This window comes from Crotalus tigris, unplaced genomic scaffold (genome assembly GCF_016545835.1).
Source record: "Crotalus tigris isolate CLP2741 ecotype Arizona unplaced genomic scaffold, ASM1654583v1 scf7180000017548.2638350, whole genome shotgun sequence".
In the NCBI taxonomy this organism is placed as follows: domain Eukaryota; kingdom Metazoa; phylum Chordata; class Lepidosauria; order Squamata; family Viperidae; genus Crotalus; species Crotalus tigris.
Window position 1 is genome coordinate 1987872 of NW_024096466.1, and position 24675 is coordinate 2012546.

Consider the following 24675-nt stretch of genomic DNA (forward strand, 5'->3'; position numbering starts at 1 on the left):
GAAGGGATCTTGGGGGTCTTCTAGTTCAACCCTTCTCAAGTGAGAGACCCTATACTGTTTCAGACAAATGGCTGTGCAATCTCTTCTTAAAAACCCCAAGTGAGAAGCATCCACAACTTCTGAAGGCAAGCTGCTCCACTGATTAATTGTTTTCACTGCCAGGAAATTTCTCCTTTGTTCTAGGATCACATGGCTTCTGTCTACAGTAGAGCATAGTGGATAATGCTCTACTGTAGACAGATAATGCAAGTGGATAATGTAACAAAATCTGTCTTCATTGGCCTGAGATTAGGCATTCCTGGGGTTACCCAGGCAAGGCATACATGCCGGATGTCTAGTTTGTAAATACAGGTTTAATAATAAAAGTCACATTTTTCTTCCATGATTACACTTGCTCCTAATCTTACTCTATTCCATCTTTCTCTGTTGAGTTATATGAATTCCTGCTCTTTAGTAGTTAAAATGGGAAACCTGTTGCAACATTTCCTGTTTTACATAAGATTTTGTCAGCGTTGGTAGACATTTGGCATTTAATTTAGAATGTTGGTGAGTGCAAGCATACACGCACACACAAACGTGCTTCAAATATTTTATGTAACACAGCATGTAGCTGCCTGCCTGTACCACTGGGAGCCCTAGATACAATCTTAATGTTGGCATTTTGTCTCCTAGTAACAGGCCAAAGCTCTTCTAATGAGCTGCAGTTGCCCAGTTAAATTAGTAGTTTCAGGGATCAGAACTTCAGTATAAGCACTGAAGATTTTATTAACTTTTGCACTGTTTAATACTATGGATTATGTTAGCTTTTAATAAAAGAAAACCAAAAATGTTAGGCTTAACCCTGCTGACAGCAATGGAGGTGTCCACGTAGGGTTTTTTTTGGCAATGATACAATTAACCTATAGCCATGGGGTTTCCTCTAGTGTCAAATGCAGCTATGCAATAGAAGTCTGATGCTGCCTAGTGCTTTTCAAGATGAGTCAAAGATGGTTGAACGTGATTGACAGCAAAGGAAATTCACAGTTCTCTGAGATTTTTCCTGTTTGTGTACTTGCTTGCATTTCTAGAGTGTAATCTTAAAATTTCATTTTTTTTGGGAAAAAAGTTCTCCTTGCATGTTTTATATATTCTTTCCCTCTTCCTCCTTCCTTCCCTCCCTCTCTCTCATATAAACTGTTTTTCCCCTACAGGGATACCAAGGTATGGTTGATGGGGGTGAAAATATTGTTGAAGTTACATGGGAGAGTGTTTCAAGTATCCTCCAAGTGGTAGGTACCAAATTAAGGAGAATGTTAATAAGGTATTTACCTGATAATGTACTAAATCATTCCCAAAAGACTGAAGCTAGAGATAAAATAACGTACATATTTGAATGATCAAGAAGACTTATTGACTCAAAAGTGCTTTTTCAAAAGGCAACTGGACTATTTTTTCCAAGAAGAAGAAGGAGAAGGAGAAGGAGGAAGGAAGGAAGGAAGAAGAAGAAGTTGTAGTAGTAGTAGTAGTAGTAGTAGTAGTAGTAGTAGTAGTAGTAGTAGTAGTTGTTTTACTTCTCACCCAAAAAGCTTTATCGGTTGAATCGATGAAGCTTCTTGGATGAGAAGCAAAACTTTTTCTTCTTCTTCTTCTTCTTCTTCTTCTTCTTCTTCTTCTTCTTCTTCTTCTTCTTCTTCTTCTTCTTCTTCTTCTTCTTCTTCGTCTTCTTCTTCCTCCTCCTCCTCCTCCTCCTCCTCCTCCTCCTCCTCCTCCTCCTCCTCCTCCTCCTCCTCCTCCTCCTCCAGGAACAAGCAGTCCCGTTGCTTTTTGAAAAGGAACCCTTGAGACAACCATGACCTGGATGACTGAGAATCTCCATAGATATTAAGACTTACTGACATTCTTGTTTTCTGCTGCTCTCCAGTTTTTCCAGTGTGCTTGCAACAGAAACTGTGCACCAAGTCTTGAGTGTGGTATTTTTGTATGCTGCTTTTCATTTGTCTAGCTATGAGACCCTTTACAAAGCTTTGTTATGCTTTTGGATTGAGGGTGCTGCTCTTGAATATCAGTTCCATGGCTCTTTTCTGCCTACTGAAGGATCAGTACAATATCTTGAAAAACTGCAATGTTTTCAACTTATATAACTATTTTCTTTTGTGCTGGTATAGTGTTTGATTGATTATGGGCCATCAAGTTGGTGTTGACTCTTAACAACCACATGGATATATTTTCTCCATGATGATCTGTCCCTAACCTGGTCTTTCAGATTTTCCAACAGTGCAAAAAATTTTTATTTCACCTCTATGGGCAGGTGACAGCACAATAGCTGTAATTAAGCATATCATAAAAGGAAATGGCATATTGTAATCATACACAATATAGATTCTCTGTTTCACAAGATTTGGCCAGCACTTAAATTTCCTCCTGCCTCCTTAATCTTACTGTGTTTACACATCTACAGGACATTCTGAGGGTGTGGTAGAAGATAATAATAAGTTCAACAAAGCCAGGAAAGTGGAACAAGAGCAGATATTTTCATTTTTGAAAACAGGAATTCCACGTAGCTTTGTAATATACGTATAATATGGATTAAGATGAGTGCCATGCCTGGCTATTGTGGGAGGTGTAATTTCTGCATCTTGGGAGGGAGGGTGTTAGTTGTGAAAGGCTGTCACACATATTGTAAGCAACTTTTATTATCTGCCTATATTTAGTAATATAAAGAGAATTTTTTTTCTTATTCCAATGGGCTCTAAATATTGCTTATGGATGATTTACGGCCACTGAAATGAGATCTATTTTTCTCAGCTGAACTTGTCCTTCTGTCTTTTAGGGGGGGACTGTTATTGGCAGCGCTCGCTGTAAAGCTTTTCGGACTCGCGAAGGTCGTTTGAAAGCAGCCTGCAATCTGGTGAAACGTGGAATCACAAACCTTTGTGTGATTGGGGGAGATGGCAGCTTAACCGGTGCTAATCTCTTTCGGGGAGAGTGGAATGGCCTGTTAGAGGAGTTGGCAAGAAATGGTAGGTTATCTTGTGGCTGTCAAAGCACTGAATCACCAATGTATGCCACAAGAACACCTCTACGTAGTGATCAACTTACAAGTGGTTGCTTAGCAACCATTTGGAATTCTACTGGGGCTACTGGGGGGGGTACTTACAAACTGGATTTGACGTCCTCATATTCTCACACCCCACCTCCTGGTCACATGACTGCACTTCCAGTGCTTGGCCACTGGACTGCATTTACGGCCATTTACAGTGTCCTGCAGTCACATGTCCACATTTTATGGTGGTTTTCCTGAAACGTGGCATTCACTTTCAATTTTTGGCAAAATCACACCCATAGCAAACCATTGGCTTGCTTAATGACTGTTGCATTCGTGCTTTATGACCACCATGTTTGCCGCCACCTGCAAAAAAGATTGTGAAATCAGGTTGGCCCCATGACTGCGTTGCTTTATAGCCATGAGTGATGAATTATGATGGACAGGCTCCATTATGGTCATAATTCAAGGATTAGCTGCATTTTCCATACTATTACTTTATTTCCCAAAGTGCTGATACTGTCCAATCATGAGAATCTAGCAGTGGTTCCTAAGCTCTACATTTTCAACCCAAGTTGTGACTTAAAGCAATTTAAACTAGTGACAGCTGGGATATCTAGTTAGTATAGAACAGCTATCCTAAGAAAGTTCCTTCCTTGGTGGTTGGAGACCCGGTTTGTTTGCAAAAGATCCCAAATTCAGCTGTTTGGAATGCAGGCATATTCTGAGTCTGGAAAACGAAGACAATGGATAGGGTGGAGAGAATGAAAAAGTTGGACTCTGGACTCTGTGGAATGCTTTGAGCCATCATCCTATGCTAGATTGGGTCTCCTGGCCCTTCACATGAATGAATAATGAAAAATCTTTTGGTATTGCACGAATACATAGCAGCATGACAGGATGAAACGATTAGATTTGCAGATGTCCTTGTAACAAATGACAGAGTTGGAAGGGACCTTGAAGGTCTTCTAGTTCAAACCCCCTGCTATACAATTCCACTCTGTTTTGGAGAGACTCCAATGATGGAGCACCCACAACTTCCGAAGGCAAGCCATTTCATTGATTAATTGTTCTAGCTGTATATATGAAGCTATGTGAGGCTGGGCAATTGTGTTAATTTTTTCTAAATATGTGGTGTCTATCACGCAGAGAGATTCACAAATAGGATCCCAACACCGTTGGGCATAGAATTACTATGTGTACCCACTTAAGAGTAAGTGTAACTGCAAACTTACATGTCTCTTTTAGTGTTGGTAATCTTTATTCCCCCTTGGGGAAATACATCAGTTTTCTTGTGGTCTTTAAGTTTTTTTTGTTTACAGATCACAACTACATTTCCAGAGATTATCCCCTGCTTGGGTATTTTTATCAGTTTTATCAATTCCGATTTTCAGCCATCTTGCTGACCTCATTTCTCTACATAGTTTCTTTGTCTGCAATATTATGAGTTCTTTCTGGGCTTTAATTTTACCTCCTGTTAATTTTTCTCATCCTCCATTTCTGTGCTGAAATGCTTCATGGCATTTCAATTTCACTGGAAATAATTAGTGGTCAGTCTATCTATCTATCTATCTATCTATCTATCTATCTATCTATCTATCTATCTATCTATCTATCTATCTAATCATATTTTAGAACTTCCCATCCCTCTCACAGAGGGATTCTGTGCTCTTAAATGGTCATGAAGTTAATTGATATCCTTTAGAAACCATAATTCCGGTATGAGCCACAGACATAAGTGCTTCAAATGGGTCGCTCTTGTCAGAACAGCATGCAATTTGTCCCTGAATTGCCTGGCTGAAGGCATATGCAGTAAACTGTACTAGCATTGTCTTGATGTCTTGCTTTTGTTTGCTTTTATGAATGAATAGATTCATTGATAATGAAGCACGTCTTGCAAATGAGGAAAGAAAGTAAGTGGCCAACAGTGTGGTCAACATACTGTGTACTAGTGCTTGTAACACAATCACTTTAACTTACTCAGCTCCTGTTATTTGCTTCTCTGATATTGCTGCTTAGGTACTTTGCAGTCATTTTAAATTCCTTTTATGCACATTTTCATGCATCTTCCTGCAATATTTTCTTCATCCATTGATAAACGATTCATCATCCACCCTGGTGAATAGATACATAGCTTTGATTTTTATCTCTTTCTCTTTTCACTCCCCCTCACCCCCTCATTGTTTTTCAATCCATTGCCAAGTCTGATCACTTCCAACATTGCACAAAGTCATCCCTTTCATCTTTCACTAGTCCATACTTTCCTCATTTGTTGCAGTTTTCTTCCGTCCGGGCTTCTGTTGTCATTGGTCTCTAATTCCATTCCATTCCATTCTTCTTGTCCTCTGATCACTTGTGTCAATTTCTTTATTACATGTAGTTGATCCCCAGCATCTTATCTGTGAAATCTTTAGATGAACTAATCTCCCCACTTTATTTGTTAGCCAAACAAAGTCAGTGTACCTGATCTATTTATCTCTGTCTTCACTTCCTCTTTTTTTGAGTTCTTTTTCCAGTGTCAGATCTGGAGGAGACTGTAGGTTTCCTGTTGTGGATCCCTCCTTTTATATCAATAACCAATTGAAGCTGGACAAAGATGGATTAGTTTGGATTGCTTTTTCAGATCTAGGATTGTTCTAAAGGACCCCTTTCAATTCATGTATTTTAGGAACTGATTCCTTTTCTTGAATGAAAACAGCCACCTTCTAGGAGAAGCAAGGAAAAATGTAAATACAGTAGGTCAGGAGAATGAATTAGAGCCAGCAATTTTATCTTTTAGAAGATTTGAGAGGTAGCCTCAGTATCAGAACTCTTCAATTCGAAGAAGGATGGAGAGCATGACATGAACTGGCTACTTTTGTTGTTATTTTTAGCTGACTTCTATTTTTGGGATGGATGTTAAGAAATGGGGAAGCTGAATGCTTGATACTGGAACCATCATAAACATATCTAACACCCAGAGCCCACACAATGTCTCAAAGCTTGTTCTTGTGTATATGAAATTGTCCAATTGCTAGAGATTTTTTCTCACTTTCATATTTCCCCCCCCCAAAAAAAATACTTCTTATTTTTATAAGCTGTGATATTCTGCACATGAAAGCTATTGCAGTAGTTGAGTTCCAAACAGGCACGTACAAGATCTCACCTCATAAAAAGGAAAAGGAAAGTTGCCAGAAGATTTTGTTTTCCTTTTCTCTCTCTCTCTCTCTCTCTCTCTCTCTCTCTCTCTCTCTCTCTCTCTCTCTCTCTCTCTCTCTCTCCTAAGCTTCCTGTTTGCCTCTCAGTTATGAAAACGGCAATTCTGAAAAACGCCCTCTATTTGTGGTAATAAAAATGACTACGAAGATGCATTTGAACCAGCATTACAGTACTGATTGTGCAAGCTCTCTTGTTCTTCAGGTCTTCGGCCTACAAGAATATTTTTTCCTCTCTGAAAACTGCTCATTTTGGTGAAGCTTCGCCATGTAGGTAGTAGAAGCTAGCATTCGGAACTGAAAGAGCTTGTTGCTACCTTTAGGCTTCAGGAAATATTCGCCTTTCCTTGTGAATGGAACAGTGAGAAATATCTGTGATTTGCCATTTCTCGGTTAAAATTGCAAGGTAAGGGGCCATACAGAAGTGGCTCAGATTCACCAAGCTTCTCAGACATTCCCAAGGATATTCAATGAGGCTGGTATTTATGGCATCCAATCTACTTTTTCATCCTTCCTAAAAACAGCCCAAAGGAAATTTCTAGACATAGCATACAGTTTATATTCTGAATTAAAGGTCTAATTAACTTCTTTCTTTTTATATTCTTGTCCTTATAGGGCTATACAATGCTAAAGTGATATTATGTATATCTTGAGACTAAGGTTGTTCTAAGGATGAGACTCAAAGAGAAGGGATTCTTCTTGGGTACTTCTGGATATATTATTACTTTGTTTTCTTTCTTTTTCTTTCTTTCTTTTTGGTCAGGTGAGATTGAAGAAGAAGCTGTAAAGAACTATGCTTACCTCAACATAGTGGGAATGGTTGGGTCCATTGACAATGATTTCTGTGGGACAGACATGACTATTGGCACAGATTCTGCCCTGCATAGAATCATTGAAGTTGTGGATGCCATCATGACTACTGCTCAAAGGTATTTTATTCACTGGAAAAATATCAGAAAGATTGAGATGACATATAGAAAATTCAATTAAAAGCTAAAAGTCCATAGTTCAAGAGTTACACTGAAACGCAAAATCTCATTGATTCCAATCTTCTGCTAAAATTCCAAGGGAGGTAATTATCATATACCACATTGTCTATATTATATTTTATGACCAAAAGAGGAACTAGTTACAATATCAAGGAAGGCTTTCTCCTAAAAATAATATTCCTACTTCAATACTTTAGAAAACTGTGCCATGAAACCATGGTTTTGTGTCTTTTTCTGCCTTGTCTTCAGTGGCAGTCAAAACTTACCTTGCCACAAACAAGTTGTCTTCATAGATTGCACTAAGCCAAAAGATAATTTGCTGATTTAGAGTAACAACTTGTAGGCATTTATTCATTTTGCTTTATAAACTATGGTCTGTGGTTAGGTGTTGTGTGAACAAGCTTCAGCAAGTCTGTAGTTAAGCAAATTAATCTATGAATCCAGACTCTGGTGGCCTTTCGTCACACACTTTTTCCAGAGAGGACAGGGAAGGTATTTGTGTTGGCTAGAAAATTCCCTTTTTTTTCACTTTTTAGAAGACCAATTGGTATGGATCTCCATAGCTGAAGAACTTCTACAGTTCTCAGTCTTTTCTGGAAGATATAATGCATATTAACATTTTTGAGATAGGATATTCCATACTGTAATAATAATTTGTATTATGGGCTACTGCGGTCTATCATAGCATACTTTTTGATTTAGCTTCTGAGCGTCTCTGAAATCCATTTAAGGTTCTCCATGTGGACAGCAAAAAACTACTTTTTTTGCCCATTCCTGCTCCATCACACCTTTGGAAGCATTTATTTCTTTTTTAAAGCTAACAATGGCTTATTGTACCTCAAAAGACCAAATTATGGTTAGTGCAACCTGGAACTTTTTGCAGTGAACCACAACAACTAATTAAAAAAAAAACTGCTGAAAGCCAAAAAGAGTGAAAAAAGATGCAGTACATGTCAATATATAATTCCCTGACATAAGAAAATTCTTCCTTTATTTCAGATGCTTCATAAATAGCTACATGGAAATGCTGTACAGGTGGTCTATTACTTACAACAATTTATTTAGTGACTGTTCAAAGTTATGGCAGCACTAGAAAAAGTGTCTTATGACTGTTTTACCACATTTACAACCATTGCATCCCCATGATCACATGATCAAAATTCAGACACTTGAACTGACTCATATTTATGACAGTTGAGTGTTCTGGGATCATGGGATCACCTTTTGTAATCCTCTGACAAGCAAAGTCAGCGGAAAGCTGGATTCACTTAACAACTTAACAACTGCAATGATTCATAACAACTGTGGCAAGAAAAGCCATAAAATGGGGCAGAATTCACTTAACAAATATCTCACTTAGCAACAACAATTTTGAACTCAATTGGGTTTCGTAAGTTGAGGACTATCTGTATAGAAATTTGTTCTTGAGAAAAACACTTGTTTCCTAACCTTATTGTCAAGATAGTTGCTTTTTGTCTCCCAGATATGTCTCTTTATGACATTTAGGAGTTTGTTCCATACTTGGTATCATGACGGATGCTACAGCTAGTATTACTGTGTTTTTTTATTATTAAATGTTTACCAATCAAGCAGATGCCCTTCCAAGCTTTTTTATACCCAATAATCTTAAAAAGCTTAATGGGAGGATTTTTCCCCCTATGATGTGTTCTCCTGGCATTGAAGGAGTGTGGAAGGGAGAGTGCAGATTCTCCATACAGATATTATTTAATTAATCATAAACATCCCCTTAGAATTTTATCATGAACTTAATAGAAGGAAATTCCGTATTGTCTTCTTTGAAAGGAATTTTAAAGGCAAACATCCCTTTGCATTTAGCTGAATGGAAACTAGTAAAGAAAGGAAAATTTGGGAGAATTTTTCTGCTCAGTAAAAATGGGTGCTTCCTTCTTGCATTTCATCCATAAAAAACTACCTTGTTGAGCATGCCAGGATCACACTGTAGTTTATTATCTAATCTTCATGATCTTACACCATGGCTTAGCATGTCATTCAACCTGAGCTTTTGCACAAATCCTGTTGTTGTCAAAGAGCTGGAAGCAGCTCTTTGGAAGTTTGCAACCTTTGGCTGGCTCAGGGAGTGATGGAAAATGAGCCTTGGAAGGCATGCATGAATTCCTAAAAACAGCAGCTGAGCCTTTTCATCTCTTTCAGTGGAATTTGTCACATCACTAGAGAGGTGCTGCAATAAGAATGTGGCACACAAATATATGACAGGGAAAGGAAGAACCTGGACTCTCCTTTTCTCGTGCTTTCACTGTCTATTGCATAGTTCTGCAAGGCAATAGTTTGAAAAAAAAGTTTGAAAAAAAATTGTGCAAATCTTCTTTTGGGTTCTGGTAGTATCCATAATTGAATGGTAATAGCAAACATAAAGAATAACATGCAGCCCCTTGTAAATAATAACTTTTTCTTAAACTTTAGAGTGATGTGGTGGTTTCCAGTAATAATTGTGGAGAAGTATGAGAAAAAAATACTTGGGTATTTCTTATAAAATGATACTATAGACCTTGTTGCCAGCTAGACCATGAATTAAGGAAAGTCCATCTGAGAGAGGGTGAGAAGGAAACAAGAAATAAACAAAGAAACAAAAAATAACCATAGGAGTCATCCACTTAATGCCAAACTCAGGTTTTGTACATTTGGATAGTATCTTACTGTTTGTTTTGTTGTTGATCTATATTGTGATTTCTGTAGCCATCAGAGGACCTTCGTCCTAGAAGTGATGGGAAGACACTGTGGGTATGTATCAGCAAGATAAACCATTTTTAGTAAAACATTGTTGTGGTGCACACTTCAGATATTGATTGGGAATTTCTTCTTTGCCCTAGGTATCTGGCACTTGTTAGTGCTTTAGCCTGCGGTGCAGACTATGTATTTATCCCTGAATATCCACCTGAGGAAGGATGGGAAGATCACATGTGTGCTAGGCTTTCTGAGGTAATCCTTCTCAGCTTTGGGCTTCCTTAGGAGATTATCAGATCCCTGGGGAAAACTGAGCACAAACAACCCAAATTTCTAGTCTGTAAACCAGGGGTAGGCAACCTTGGCTCTTTTATGACTTGTGCACTTCAACTCCCAGTATTCCTGAGCCAACCATGCTGAGGGGAAAGGGAGAGGTTTCCAAGCTGAGCTATGCTGGCTTAGGAATTCTGGGAGTTGAAGTCCACGAGTCATAAAAGAGCCAAGGTTGCCTACTCCTGCTCTAAACAGTAACTTCCCAAAATGGACAACATGACCTGTGAAAGCTGTTCCATTTGGCATTCTTAGATTATCTTTCTTGTGTTCCTTTTCTAAAAATGGAGCACTATAATGGAGGGTAGCCCCATGCTGCATGCTGCAGTCCAATTATTTTTAACTAAGAAAATGTGGCCATTCCTTTAATGGCTCTAGGCAGCTTGCAAAACAATATGGTTAAATTACCGTTGAAAGCAGGAAGTTGGTTTGCTCAAATAGCACAGATGCACAAAAATGTCACTGGGCTTGTTGACATCTTTCCCCCCAAACTAAAGCATCAAAAATTCATTTTAATGGCAGAATTTATTTCTGAAAACTACGGGCTGTTCTCTTTCAACTTGTTAGGAGAGCGCTTTTATGACTTGTGGACTTCAATTCCCAGAATTCCTGACCCAAAATTCCTTATATGCATATTTAGAATATTTGTATCTCATGCAGTAAATAAAAGGTTTTCTAGCTATGTTCAGAATTCAATCTTCCACTGTTTATTCCAGTTTCTGTAGCTTTACTGATCTGTCTTAAATTTCTTTCACCCTAGAACCGTGCCCGAAAGAAAAGGTTGAATATTATAATTGTGTCAGAAGGAGCAATTGATTCCTTCAACAAGGCTATCACTTCTGAACAAGTTAAGGATGTAAGTATATAGCTGTCCATCATGACATCTGCTGAATATTGAATCCTGTAATTAAAATGCAGTCTTTGTTAAGTACTGTTACAATCAAGATTTCCTTTGAAAATCACACATACATACTGTAGAAAATTTGCTTTCATGTTATTAGCTTCTGTGTTAAACTAAATAATACATATTCAACAAATATCTGCTGTGTAGAATGTTCAGCAATATTGATAAAGCTTGATTCTGCAGATGCTTTAATTTGAGTTCTAGTGTAGGTTCCCCCGTCTACTATGTGGGAAATGTCACTGTGTCAGTCTGCTCACTGTGTCAGTCTATAAGCATGTTTCACATGCGATAGTCAGTTGAAAAAAGTGCAGCTTTCTAAAAACTGCCACTGTTTCGTCTGTTTTTGTTGGAAGCCTGGGGAACACATTTGATCCTTAAAGCTTTTTTGTGATCAAGATGTGGGATGAGTCACTCTGAATTGAGATGGATGGTTTTCTAAATTTATGATATAAAGAAATAAAATAAATGAATAAACTTTGGTTCTACTACTGTGTTGATATAAAAACACAAATCAAGACAGATAATGCCTCAGTTTTTACAGTAGCAAATTCCACTTGATTCATGGTCATTTATATTTATCCAGGTAGTGAAATTACCAACTCTTAGAAAATTCAGCCTTTGATGAAATATAGCCATCTGCACAGATTAGATACCCAGTTCTATAACCTTCCTCTTTTCTTTAGCTGAAGTCACTAGCTTTACTTAAAAAAAAATAAACATTTTAAAAGGCAAGGCTACAGTTGGTTCAAAATATATTTAACAGGAATTGATGTAGGATCCTTTTCTTTCCTTTCTTAACTGGACATTCATGGAAATTTATTTTATCACACATTCTTTAAAGGTTATGATTGAAATATTGTGTAATTTGCCCTTATTTTATTTTTAATGCAGCATGGTTCAGTTTCAGTTGTTCTATGCTTGACTCCCTCTGTTTTTGCTTTTTTGTCAGCGGCATTAAAATCTGCCTGGAAAGTATTTCAGTCTTTTTGTTGCTTTAAACATACCATTCTCAATTTGTTTTCTTTTTGTGGTTTGTTAGTAAACATCAGATTAAAAGCTCATTACACAAAATTGATCTGGTGTTTTACAAACATGATAGCTATCAGCAACTCTTGTCAAAACAAACTTTTCCACTGAATTTGTGGATTGCAGCCATACAACAAATCAGAACTGCTATAAAAGGATGTAAACTAGTTTGGATAGCTTATTTATTTATCATTATTTCAATTTATGTCACCATTTGTTTCTCAAGTAGCGACTTTGAGTCATGACAGAAATTTAAAAATCAATAAAAAAGCAACAAATAATTACATATAGAGCAGAGACACCCCCCCAAAAAACCTTTTCAGCTCATTTAACCCTTCACAAAGTTTCAGATTCTTCATCAACCCCCAAACATTTATAATATGCAAATAATTTAATAAATATTATTTAATTAATAAAATATACATAGCAGCAATGATAGCTTGACTGGTCCCATCAACCCGTGGGGATCAACATTGACCATTTTGGAGAACTTTGATCTGTGTGTAAGGCTTTTCAGAATGCTAGTAGAGTTGGAGTAGCTGGATCTTTGGAAGGGAGTGGATTGCTGCAACTGAAAAAGTCCATTTCTGGGGTCCTATCAGAGGACATTCCCTAACAGACAGAGAAGAGCCCCAGAGACTTAAATTTGATGGTGGAAGAATTAGCATTATAACTGAATTTGCAAAAGGCATTTTTCAAGGCTTACATTAGATCTTCTGCTCAGTGCTCATGTAAGAAAAATATCTGCACACTTGCTGCAACTCCTAATCCATCTTCTTCTTTGGGTTCACCTTTGGTCTTCTTTTGCAGCTTGTAGTGAAGCGGTTGGGGTTTGACACACGGGTAACCATCCTTGGCCATGTGCAACGAGGAGGCACACCCTCTGCTTTTGATCGGATTTTGGTGAGTGAAGTTAACCAATTTGTTTCTGAGTATCCGAAGAAGAATAGCCTTCCACCACAACCTAGTTTTAGATAGCATTACTTAATTTTTCTTGCTTGTTCTATCCTTTGAGCTATGGTAGGAATTAATGGAAAAATGTTTGAACTTAGGTCATATGGTTAAATTTCTATTCAGCCATGCAGTTGCTAGACAAAGTTGGAAAGGTCCTCCCTCCCTCCCTCCCTCCCTCCCTCCCTCCCTCCCTCCCTTCCTTCCTTCCTTATTTTGAACTTAATAGCAAAATCTCCATTATTATTTATAATTATTAAAAAATAATAAAAACAGAGGGGAAGAACCATCCCTAAAAACAATGTAGATAAATATTTTAATTTCTACTTCCCTTTAATATATAAATCTGGGGAAATTGTCTTCTTTTGGAGAAATAAAACTATGGTAAGTCTTTCCAATTTCTATAGTTAGATAATTATCCTACAAAAGTTAAAGGTGCTCAATTTAAACTGAAGTAAAGGAAATGGGAATAGTAAAAAGTCTCTTAGGCAAATTATACTTTCAAATCTATTCAGATTTTTTTAGTCATCACACCAGAATAGTCAGTCTAAAGTGATCCAGAAGTGGTTCATTCCCAAAAAAAGTCACAAGGAAAGAGAGGTAGAGGCAGAGCCTAAAGTAGAGGGATTGGTTGCAATTTGGGGTTGCTTAGCTTCCATCTTTATTTGACTCTAATATGTGTACATAGAGGCCCATACAATGACCTAGAAAATCAGAGTGAACCCCCATAGTTGGGTAAGACTGAGAGCTTCAAGAAATTGGATGAGCTACAAAACAGGGAAATACTAGGAATAGACGGAAGATTTGGGGGTATCTCCCTTCTAGATATCGTTCAAATCTAGCTTCTTTAAAGAGACATATTTAATGTAACTAAACAAGCACTTAGTCAACTCTAGTATCATAAAGCAAATACTTTGTTCTCTTGAAGGTTTCCGAGCCTTTAAAGACCCACTAGATTCTCTGCTGATAATATTATAATTGATCTCCCTCTCTTCTCAATTTTATAGAACTGATACTTTTTAAGGTGGGTTTCACAGGGGACCATTGGCATGCTTCAAAACCATCTACTACTGCAGTGGTGGTGAACTTATGGCCAGAGGTGGCACTCAGAGCCCTCTCTCTGGCACGCAAGTAGTTGCCCCAGCCCTGCCTCCCCCCACATCCTCCTCCTGACCAGCAGCCTGCCTGGAGGAAAGTCTCCTCCAGGTGCGGCCTACGCGGAGCAGCATAGCCAAGCACATGGCAGCCAGGCAGCAGGGGCAAGACTCCGCCCTCGTGCCCCATCACGTGCAGATGATGCTATGAGGTTCAGGTGGAGGGCGTGGCCACCATGGCGCTGCAAAGCTGCCTGGGCGATCTGTGGTGAGTGGCCCTGTGGGGGGGGGCAGAGCAGGGGGCAGAGCGAGGGGGGCAGGGGAGCAGGGCAGTTTTTGGGCACTTGTTCTCTAAAAGGTTTGCCATCACTGTACTACTAGATATTCTAATGCCCATAAAAGACCCAACAGTTCTTGCTTTTTTAACAGGCCAGCCGTATGGGAGTAGAGGCTGTCCTTGCCCTTCTGGAAGCCACCCCTGAAACACCTGCTTGTGTGGTGACCTTATCCGGGAACCAGGCTGTCCGCCTGCCTTTAATGGAGTGTGTTCAAATGGTGAGTTTCTGCAAGGAAGTGGCTACATTCATTTGCTAGTATGATCTAGCAATCAATAGTCTGTTGTCAGCTGGAACACTTGCAGTGACATAAGAGAAATGCTTATCAACACTGTGGACCATCGATTCCAGTCAGTCTTGCAGTAGGAATAATTGGGTCAAATGGCTGCTGGGAGTTTGATAGCAAACTGGGGTATTGGATTGTGATAACCCAGAGGACTTTGATAAAGGAGTTTGTTTATCTTAGGCCTTGTCCTTCCTGTTTGTTTTGGCATACCATAGTATGTGTATACTCTCATGAGCACTTATTACATCATGGGAATATAGAGTAGCTGAAATCATTCTTGGTGCTCCAAGCTTCCACAGTAAAACTACACAGAAGTACTCCTTAGGATGAAATATATTAATACATACTTTCAGAGAATCTGCCTTTTATGTTTGTTTTTCTACTTAAATATCAGTCCCAATTTACAAAAATATTGAGCCATGGCTGTTTGTCAAAATAATTCATTAAAGAATGAGTCAAATTAACAGCTACATGTGTAAGACCATCTAGGTTGCTAATAAGACAACATTTTTATTACAGGTAGTCCTCAACTTATAACCATTTGTTTGGTGACCATTCAAACTTACAATGACATTGGAAAACTGACTTTTCACATTTTTTTTCACATTTACAACTGTTACATCAGCCCATGGTCATATGATAAAGATCTGGATGCTTGGTAACTGGTTCTTATTTATGATGGTTGTAGTGTCCTGGGGACGTGTGGTCACTTTTTGTGACCTTCTGATAAGTAAAGTCAGTGGGAAAGCCAGATTCATTTAACAATTGCGATACTAACTTAATGACTGCAGAGATTCACTTAACAACTGTGGCAGGAAAGATCATAAAATGGAGCAAAACACCTCATTTAGCATCTGAAATTTTGGCCTCCGTTGTGGTAATATGTCTATAGTGTTAGGTATAGCCTTGAATAGGACTGATTATTATAAGGGGTTTTTGCTCTGGGATAAATGTATATAAAATTTCATTCTAATTCCACCAAAATCATTTAAAATTCAATTACATGATCCCATTTGTGGAAGTGCAATGATAGCCCATCCACTTTCTACTCTTGGAGCTTGCTTTGAGAGACATTATTCTTGCCTTACATATGATTTGTTTTGTTTTCCCTAATTCCAAAGACTCAAGATGTACAGAAAGCTATGGACGAAAGAAGATTCAAAGATGCAGTAGAACTCCGCGGAAGGTGCAACATTATTATTTTTTTCATCTTCTGGAAGAAATTGTTGGGTTGGTTTCCATTGAACAGTGATGGTTAATTATAGATAAGATATTTTTGAGAGCTGACGCAGGCTCAGACAAGCAAGGTGCCACCATCTTGGGAAGATATACTAATTATAATTATATCAAAGGCTTCTGCTTGTAGGTAATCATGGGAAAAATAGTTTCTCTTCCTAATAATTTCTCAGTTCTATCCACGTGGGATAAAATTCTACTCAACTAGGATAAAACCTTAGGTCTTGAATTGTGCCTAAACCAGAAGATAATGGAGAAACCATGATCTTATGAGCTGTGGTGGCACAGTGGTTAGAATGCAATAGTGCAGGATAATTCTGCTGACTGCCAGCAGTTTGGCAGTTCAATTCTCAATGATTCAAGGTTGACTCAGTCTTCCATCCTTCCGAGATTGGTAAAATGAAGACCCAGACTGTTGGGGGCGATATGTTGACTCTGTGAACCACTTAGAGAGGACTGTCAAAGCACTATGAAGTGGTCTATAAGTCTAAGTGCTATGCTATTGCTTTTGAAATGCCACTAGTTAAAGCAGTGGAAATTGCTTTGAAAAAGAAAGAAAGAAATATATTCTGAAGCATAAGTATACAGTATTACTGAATCTGGATTTTTCCCAAATCTGGATTTTTCCCAAGACTTAAAGGAGTCTGAAATGTCTCCAGATTGGTACCATGAAGCTCACATACACTAAGGATATCTAGAGGCTTTTGTTTTTTTTTAAAGTATGGGATGTGAAATTGCTATTGCCAGGTTTCAAAATGTTATAATTCTTGCTGTCAATGGCTCTGTACAAGGTAAAAAGTTCTCTCTATCCCCACCTCCCAGTTTTATTGCAAAGGGATACTTTTTCTTATAATTTTTTTGAATAAAAAATGGTTGGCTACAAGATGAGACAGGCAAAATTTCACAAGAGTTATGTGTTTTGCCACATAAGATTTTGGGACATTTCATTTACTTTTTATTAACCTATTGCAACATGTGAATATAAATATTATTTTTTTTTTAAAAAAAGTCATGGGAAATTACGTGATGGCATTTATCACCTGCAGAAATAGAAGTCTTCTGGAAGAGGGATATCATTTTGAGGCTCAGTCCATTTGTAGAATATTAGGCTGGGGAAGGATGGCAAAAATGTAAAAAAATAAAACAGACTAATTATTATATTTGCTCATTGTTTGTTTAACTATCTGCTTATTTACTTAGCAGATCTATATCAAGGCACTCTTTTGTTTTGTCATAACAGTATAGTCCCACTATGTTTTCCAGTAATGTTATGAAAAGAATGGAAATTGTTTTTATAGGAGTTTTACCAACAACTTGAATACCTACAAGCTCCTGTCTAACAAAAAGCCAGAAGACGAACTACCTAAGGTACACTTCATAAAGTCCTTGCGTTTTTTGTGTTATTTCTCATTTTAGTTTGCTTGCTAATCATTTGAAATTATGTCAGAAAAGGAAACAGATTAAGAGTTTGGAAAAACTACAGCGAAACATTGTTTTGATAGACTAGTTTTAGGTTTGGGGTATACCTTTCTATATTTAAGAAAGTCCACTGAATCAAAATTTGGGTATTACTGAAACTGACTTAACTTGCTAATTTTTTTATCTGGTTGTGTCTGGAACTTTTAAAACATGTATTTAGAGATCACCTTATTTTTTGGAACTTTGTAGATTTGTATCATAGCTAATTAATACTTTACATTTAAAAAGTGTATCGCTGAGGATTAAGAATATTAAGAAGGCAGGGATATAGATAAAAGATTAGATTTCCATGATACAGTTGTCTGACTGATGGATCAGATAAATTAATTTTGTATATGAACATAGGGATTTCATTGGGTATCTGAACTTTGACATCCATGGTCTGCCACAGATAAGAAAGAAGTTTGGCACAGTTTAGAACAGGGGTAGGTAACCTTGGCTCTTTTATGACTCGTGGACTTCAATTCCCAGAATTTATGAGCCAGCCATGCTTTTGATATTTATTTATTTTATTTTAAGAAAATGTATTTCTTCTTTTGTATGTGTGTATTAGCTAGATTAAAATCAACACTGGCATTCAAATCAATTGTGTTACATTGCATATTTTCCTGGTTTTCTAAAATAAAGTTTAGGTAGTTAGAGCCTTCTTCAAACAGAAATTAATGTAGAGGTAATGGGATTATTATAAAATTAATGTAGAGGTAATGGGATTATTATATTAACTCTATTTTTTTTTAAAAAAAAAACAGGGGTTCTAAAATTGGGAGACTGTTTTTAATTGCTTACACCAGGAATTGTTTAAAATGTCTGAATTCATTTTTTTATTCTAAAGTCATCCTTCTGTGCCTTGTGAGTTCTTCTGTATTCCAAAAACCTTGTCACTTCTTCTGCAGAGCAATTTTACTGTCGCTATCCTAAATGTGGGTGCTCCAGCGGCTGGGATGAATGCTGCTGTCCGTTCTGCAGTGAGACTTGGAATCACTGAAGGACACAAAATGTTAGCTGTCACTGATGGCTTTGAAGGCTTTTCTAGAGGGCAGGTCAGTATGTCCTAAGTTTGTCTGTTGTCACAATTTTATGGAAATAGTCTCAACAGGAAGATACACTTGCCAAGTCTTGCCTAAGTTCAGGTGCTACATTAGAACTTGGATGGTAAATCCCATTCCTCAGGCTATGCCAGGGTTGAAAGATAGATGAAAACTTATAGGAACATAAACAGTGTCTTCTGGATTGGGCCCCCTGGCCCATTGAGGCCAGCAATCTTTTCTGGTAGTGACCAACCAACTGTCCAATGAACCCTACTAATCTCCTGGCAGAAGACCTCTAAGATTAAGAGAGTCATGCTGCCATGAATTGGTTTAGCCATGTTTTGGAGAAGGTGGCAATGACATTTCCATATGGTTGCCAGGAAAACCGGATGGCTATATCTACATAGCCATAAAGATTTGAGGAGTCAAGGGAACCTTCATCTTTACTTTTTAGGTAGAAATCATAAGAGTTATCATTATAATCTTACCAAAATCCTGGCCAAAGAGAAAAGCAACCTGGAATTAAGGAGAAACTTCCTAACAGTGAGGACAACTAACCAGTGGAATAGCTTGCTTTCAGAAATCATGGGTGATCCATCATTGGAGGTTTTTAAGAAGAGATTAGGCAATCACTTGTCTGAAATGGTATATGTTCTCCTGCTTGAACAGGGGCTTGGACTAGAATATCTTCAAGGTCCTATTCTGTTCTGTTCTGTTCTATTCTATTCTATTCTATTCTATTCTATTCTATTCTATTCTATTCTATTCTATTCTACTCTACTCTACTCTACTCTACTCTACTCTACTCTACTCTACTCTACTCTACTCTACTCTACTCTACTCTACTCCACTCTACTCTATTCTATCCTTTCCTATCCTATCCTATCCCGCCCCGCCCCGCCCCATTCTATTCTATTCTATTCTATTCTATTCTATTCTATTCTATTCTATTCTATTCTATTCTATTCTATTCTATTCTATTCTACTCTACTCTACTCTACTCTACTCTACTCTATTCTATCCTTTCCTATCCTATCCTATCCTATCCCGCCCCGCCCCATTCTATTCTATTCTATTCTGTTCTGTTCTGTTCTGTTCTGTTCTGTTCTATTCTATTCTATTCTACAATAACTAATGTCCCTCTGCAGAAGAGCGAGAGGTAGCAGTATTCTTAATTGGACATAACTGATATCTTAAGAGAAGGTAACGATATTGATATTTTATGACCTTTATTACCTTTTCCCCTCCATATGTTCTGGGTTTTAACATCCATGGGTTGGGAAACTGTGGTCCATTGCATCATGGAAAACCTCAAGTTGGGAAAGGCTGCAACATAAGAACAATGAGGTTGGAAGATACTGTAAAGAGATGTAGCCCATTTTCATTTAGTTTTTATATAATTCTATCCTAATTTTAAGTACTTTGGCCACCTAATGAGAAGGAAGGATTCACTGGAGAAGAGCCTAATGTTGGGAAAGATTGAGGGCAATAGAAGAAGGGGACGGCAGAGAATGAGATGGCTGGATGGAGTCACTGAAGCAGTAGGTGTGAATTTAAATGGACTCCAGAAGATGGTAGAGGACAGGAAGACTGGAGGAACATTGTCCATGGGGTCGCGACGGGTCGGACACGACTTCGCAATTAACAACAACAATCCTAATTTTATGTTTTCCCTTATTTATGAAGAAACGTTTGCTTCCCAAGTGCTTCGTGAGAAATCTTTATAATCAGATTCTGTATATTGTTCAGCTGCCGAGTGATCTTGATTTTACAAGAACAGTGAAGGGTGATTGCATTACATGGAGATAAGAATTCCAGCTGAGTAGCAACAGACAAAGGCCAGTTGTCACAGGATCTGTTGTCACGTTGGGTTTTAGTATTTTCCTTTGAGAAGGTGTTTATGACATGAAATGCAGAGGGCGGATTCTGTCCTAAGACATCTGCTCCAACAGATTTACAAAGCCTTAAAATAACTTCAGTTTAAAAGAAAGCCGATTGCCAACCCAAACAGTTAACTATTATAGTGGTTTAGTTGTTTCATTATAACTTTTCTCCATCCCTTTATTACATTGTGACAATTATGAGAACTGCAGGATTTAATCCCAAAGTCCTTGAGATTTCTGATCCAATCTTATTTTGGGCACAAATGGTGATTGATGTTCAGGAAACTTAAAAGATTCTAGTTTTTTAATTCCAGCTAATCTGAAAAGTATTCTGTTGGCATGTTTTGTTCTTAACCAAACTATTTAAAGTTACCTGAGGTAGTGGCAGAGTCTCTCACCAGACTGTCCGATTTGTCTCAGTTTTGCTCTGTTTTTCAGAGTAAAGGCATATATCCTTTTGTGCAATTGATCTGGACTTCTTAGCTTTTCCATGTGCCCCAATTTAATTAAAAGCCACTGTTTGGTTTAGAATCCTATAAACTAAGCAGCTTTATAACCCTTCCCCCCCCCCCTTTGTGCTTTGCTTAAGCTGTCACTGAGTTAAGGATTTTTTAGATTTGATGTTTGGCCAGAGGAGTTTAGTATGTACTGGAAATTGCATATATACTTGTACAATGAACAAATTAAAAGTTGTATTTGAGGCAAACCATGGTAAATGCATCATGATGGATTTACATGGCACTTCATGACATCTTTGACTCAAATGATATAGCTTCTATGCTTAAGTTTGATTTTTGTAGAAACACTTATATCTTAAGTTATGTCATATATACTTGTACAATGAACAAATTAAGAGTTGTATTTGAGGCAAACCATGGTAAATGCATCATGATGGATTTACATCACACTTCATGACATCTTTGGCTCAAGTGACATAGTTTCTCTGCTTAAGTTTGATTTTTGAAGAAACACTTATATCTTAAGTTATGTCAGTAATATAAACATCATTTACTCAATCCATCTTTTTGTGGTTCTGACTTACAGATTAAAGAAATCAAGTGGGGAGATGTTGGAGGTTGGACTGGCCAAGGAGGATCAATACTTGGCACCAAACGGTAATTCAACAGTATGATATATTATCTATCTAGAAATCATATAGAGGCAATAGTGCACATACCCTGAAATTACCATACAGTTGTACAGAACAGATTTAATCACTAGCTGATTAAAGGGAAATGTAAGTGTAAATTTGGCCCTTTCTCCCTCCCTCCCTCCCTCCCTCCCTCCCTGCCTTCCTTCCTTCCTTCCTTCCTTCCTTCCTTCCTTCCTTCCTTCCATCCATCCTCCCTCCCTCCCTCCCTCCCTCCCTCCCTCCCTTCCTTCCTTCCTTCCTTCCTTCCTTCCTTCCTTCCTTCCTTCCTTTCTGTAGCTGCCCATCTCAATTCATGACTGGGTGTATATTTAAAAAATATATACTACAGTTAAAACAAAAACATTTTAGAATAATTTTAAAACCAGTTATATCCTTTGCAATGTATATCTGTGCCCCAGGTGAGCACAATTAAATGAGATGAGAAATTAAATGTATATTTAATTTTACCACACATACATTCCTGATTGTGTTGTTTTAAAAATGTATTTTAGTACACTTCCTGGAAAGTATTTGGAGAAGATTGCAGAACACATGCATGCTTATAACATCAATGCCCTTCTTGTCATTGGTGGCTTTGAGGTATATAATTTTGTTTCCGCCCATCTTCTAAATTCTTGCTGGTAATTTGGCATTATTCATAGTTTAAACTAATGTACAGTATATAGATGTAGCAAATAAGAGAGAATAAGATTTACTTTTTCTCTACTGTTATATTATATATTCTGCAGGTGAACTTGAAGAAATATTTAGTATTTACCCTAAACGTTTTAAAGTAGTTTGTGTTTGCTTGTTTTTTTATTAAATATTGTAACATATATCATTCTTTATATATTGCTGAGGTCTTCCTGGTGACTCTCTAATGTAAATGGATGGTAAATATTAAGAGATGGGAAAAAGATTGAAAAAAGCATCCATTCTCATGGTGCAGGGCACTGTTTTCCTTTTACAAGGAACATCTGCCTGAAGTCAAACCAAGTTTTGAAAAAGTGCCAAAAGACTGATTAACAGAGATAAAAGGCAGGATAACGTATACTCATGAGCTGTGATCCCTCTTTCAAATCATCTCTGATTCCCTGAAAGAGATCAATACTGTACCATCTGTCACCAGCATTTGTGTGTGTCTATAGAGAGACAGCCTGGCTGTAAATCCCCACCTGCATTGCATTACCTGTTGCTGCAATCTAAGTTTTGTTTTCCTTTCCTTTAATTTTACATAATTGCTGTATGTGACCATCAGGCATACCTGGGACTCTTGGAGCTTTCTTCAGCCCGGGAGAAATATGAAGCGTTCTGTATCCCCATGGTTATGGTTCCTGCAACCGTATCCAACAATGTACCTGGTTCTGATTTCAGCATTGGTGCAGATACTGCTCTGAACACTATCACTGATGTAAGTTTCTCCTTCCTTCCTTCCTTCCTTCCTTCCTTCCTTCCTTCCTTCCTTCCTTCCTTCCTTCCTTCCTTCCTTCCTCCTTCCTTCCTTCTCCCTCCCTCCCTCCCTCCCTCCCTCCCTCCCCCTCCCTCCCTCCCTCCATTCCCTCCTCTCCTCCCTCCCTCCCTCCTCCCTCCCTCCCTCCTCCCTCCTTCCTTCCTTCCTTCCTTCCTTCCTTCCTTCCTTCCTTCCTTCCTTCCTTCCTTCCTTCCTTCCTTCCTTCCTTCCTTCCGGTTTACTAATATAACCATCTCTGCATGCTGTTCAACAGAGCTAACACTGGAGTTTCTTTTGGACCAGAACTGTAAGAAACAAGATTGCACCATATAACCAGACATATACTTAAAATCACATGCACGCAACTCATATCCATACAGACATACACAAGCATGTACACACCTATGCACACACACAGGCAGTTTGACCAGATTCAGATAATGTGAAAAATAATATTTTATTTATTTGTTCGCAAGAAATGCACACCCCGTGTTTGATCCAATATATGATTTCAGTAAAGCTACTTCTGTTATTAAAACAATATAAAAATACAGATACAGTTTGTTAAAAAAAAAGACAAACAACCTGCAGAAACACAATTTTTCAATGGTTATTCAAGCATTTTTTTTCAGCAACGTGGAATTGGTTTCCCTTTGCTGTTTTCTGATATACCTTTTTCATGTTCCAAGCCTAATCTCTATCCCTGAAATGTCCTTGTGGTCTCCCATTCATATTAATTCCGATATAACTCTTAATTCATTTTTTGGATTGAGCAAAGGCTAGCTAGGGTGCTGCCACCTGCTGAGATCTTAAAAAAATGGAAGATGATTCGGTATTTAAAACGATCACCATGCCATGTAAAATGGTTTTAGTGTAGCAAAATCTCTTATTTGTTCTGTATGAAGATAGAAAAAAAATCTGGTTTGCTTTCCTTAAGATTCCAATGCAACTTTGAAGATTGTTGCATCCTAAACATACCTATAAACTTAATAAAATGAGTTTTTAACATTTTTGTCTCACAGGTTTGTAAAATATAAAGCAGAATATTGATGAAAGACAATCCCATAACAAGAATTTCCTCCATGTTTTATAACCAACTGTTTATAATTGACTGGTACTGCACAAAAATGTTTTGTTTCAAACCAGAAACAAGCTATCAAATTCCAAAGGTTGTGACAAAGTGTTTCACTTCACAGTTGGGAAGAACTGAGAGCCAGAATGCATAATAATAATAATAATAATAATAATAATTAATAATAATAATAATTATTAATAATAATTAATAATAATAATTAATACCATAAAGGCAATCAACACCTGGGCAATCCCAGTCATTAGGTACACAGCTGGAATAGTGGACTGGACTCAAGCAGAACTAAAAGCAATGGATAGGCAGACCAGAAAAATAATGACAATGAATCATGCCCTTCATCCACGCAGTGACATTGATAGACTTTATCTACCAAGGCAAATAGGTGGGCGTGGAATGCTACAAGTACATCATATGGTTGAAGAAGAAAAAATGGCTTTGGAAGAATATCTGAAGAACAATGATGAAGATGCACTGAAATCAGTATATCAGGAAGGCTTACTGACTACTGGAGAGACCAAACTGGCCTACAAGAAAGACCAA

The 24675-nt window shown here is 37.8% G+C and overlaps 1 protein-coding gene across 8 annotated transcripts in view; it reads left to right on the top strand.

Moving 5' to 3' along the window:
* The window catches only part of LOC120305357 (phosphofructokinase, platelet), an 86012-nt gene that overhangs the window by 32788 nt on the left and 28549 nt on the right, over window positions 1-24675 (top strand). For 6 of the 8 annotated variants that reach the window (XR_005556021.1, XR_005556023.1, XM_039337129.1 and 3 more), the window contains 14 exons: window positions 1191-1268; window positions 2810-2999; window positions 6980-7145; window positions 9921-9965; window positions 10055-10163; window positions 10999-11094; window positions 12979-13071; window positions 14643-14768; window positions 15956-16020; window positions 17369-17438; window positions 18443-18589; window positions 21505-21575; window positions 22105-22192; window positions 22851-23003. Coding sequence is in view for 6 of the 8 variants with exons in the window: in XM_039337129.1 (XP_039193063.1) it covers window positions 1191-1268; window positions 2810-2999; window positions 6980-7145; window positions 9921-9965; window positions 10055-10163; window positions 10999-11094; window positions 12979-13071; window positions 14643-14768; window positions 15956-16020; window positions 17369-17438; window positions 18443-18589; window positions 21505-21575; window positions 22105-22192; window positions 22851-23003 (1497 nt within the window). In the remaining 2 variants the exon portion in view is untranslated. The remainder of the gene's footprint in view (window positions 1-1190; window positions 1269-2809; window positions 3000-6979; window positions 7146-9920; window positions 9966-10054; window positions 10164-10998; window positions 11095-12978; window positions 13072-14642; window positions 14769-15955; window positions 16021-17368; window positions 17439-18442; window positions 18590-21504; window positions 21576-22104; window positions 22193-22850; window positions 23004-24675) is intronic. The other 2 variants (XM_039337087.1, XM_039337105.1) reach the window with 1 other exon arrangement.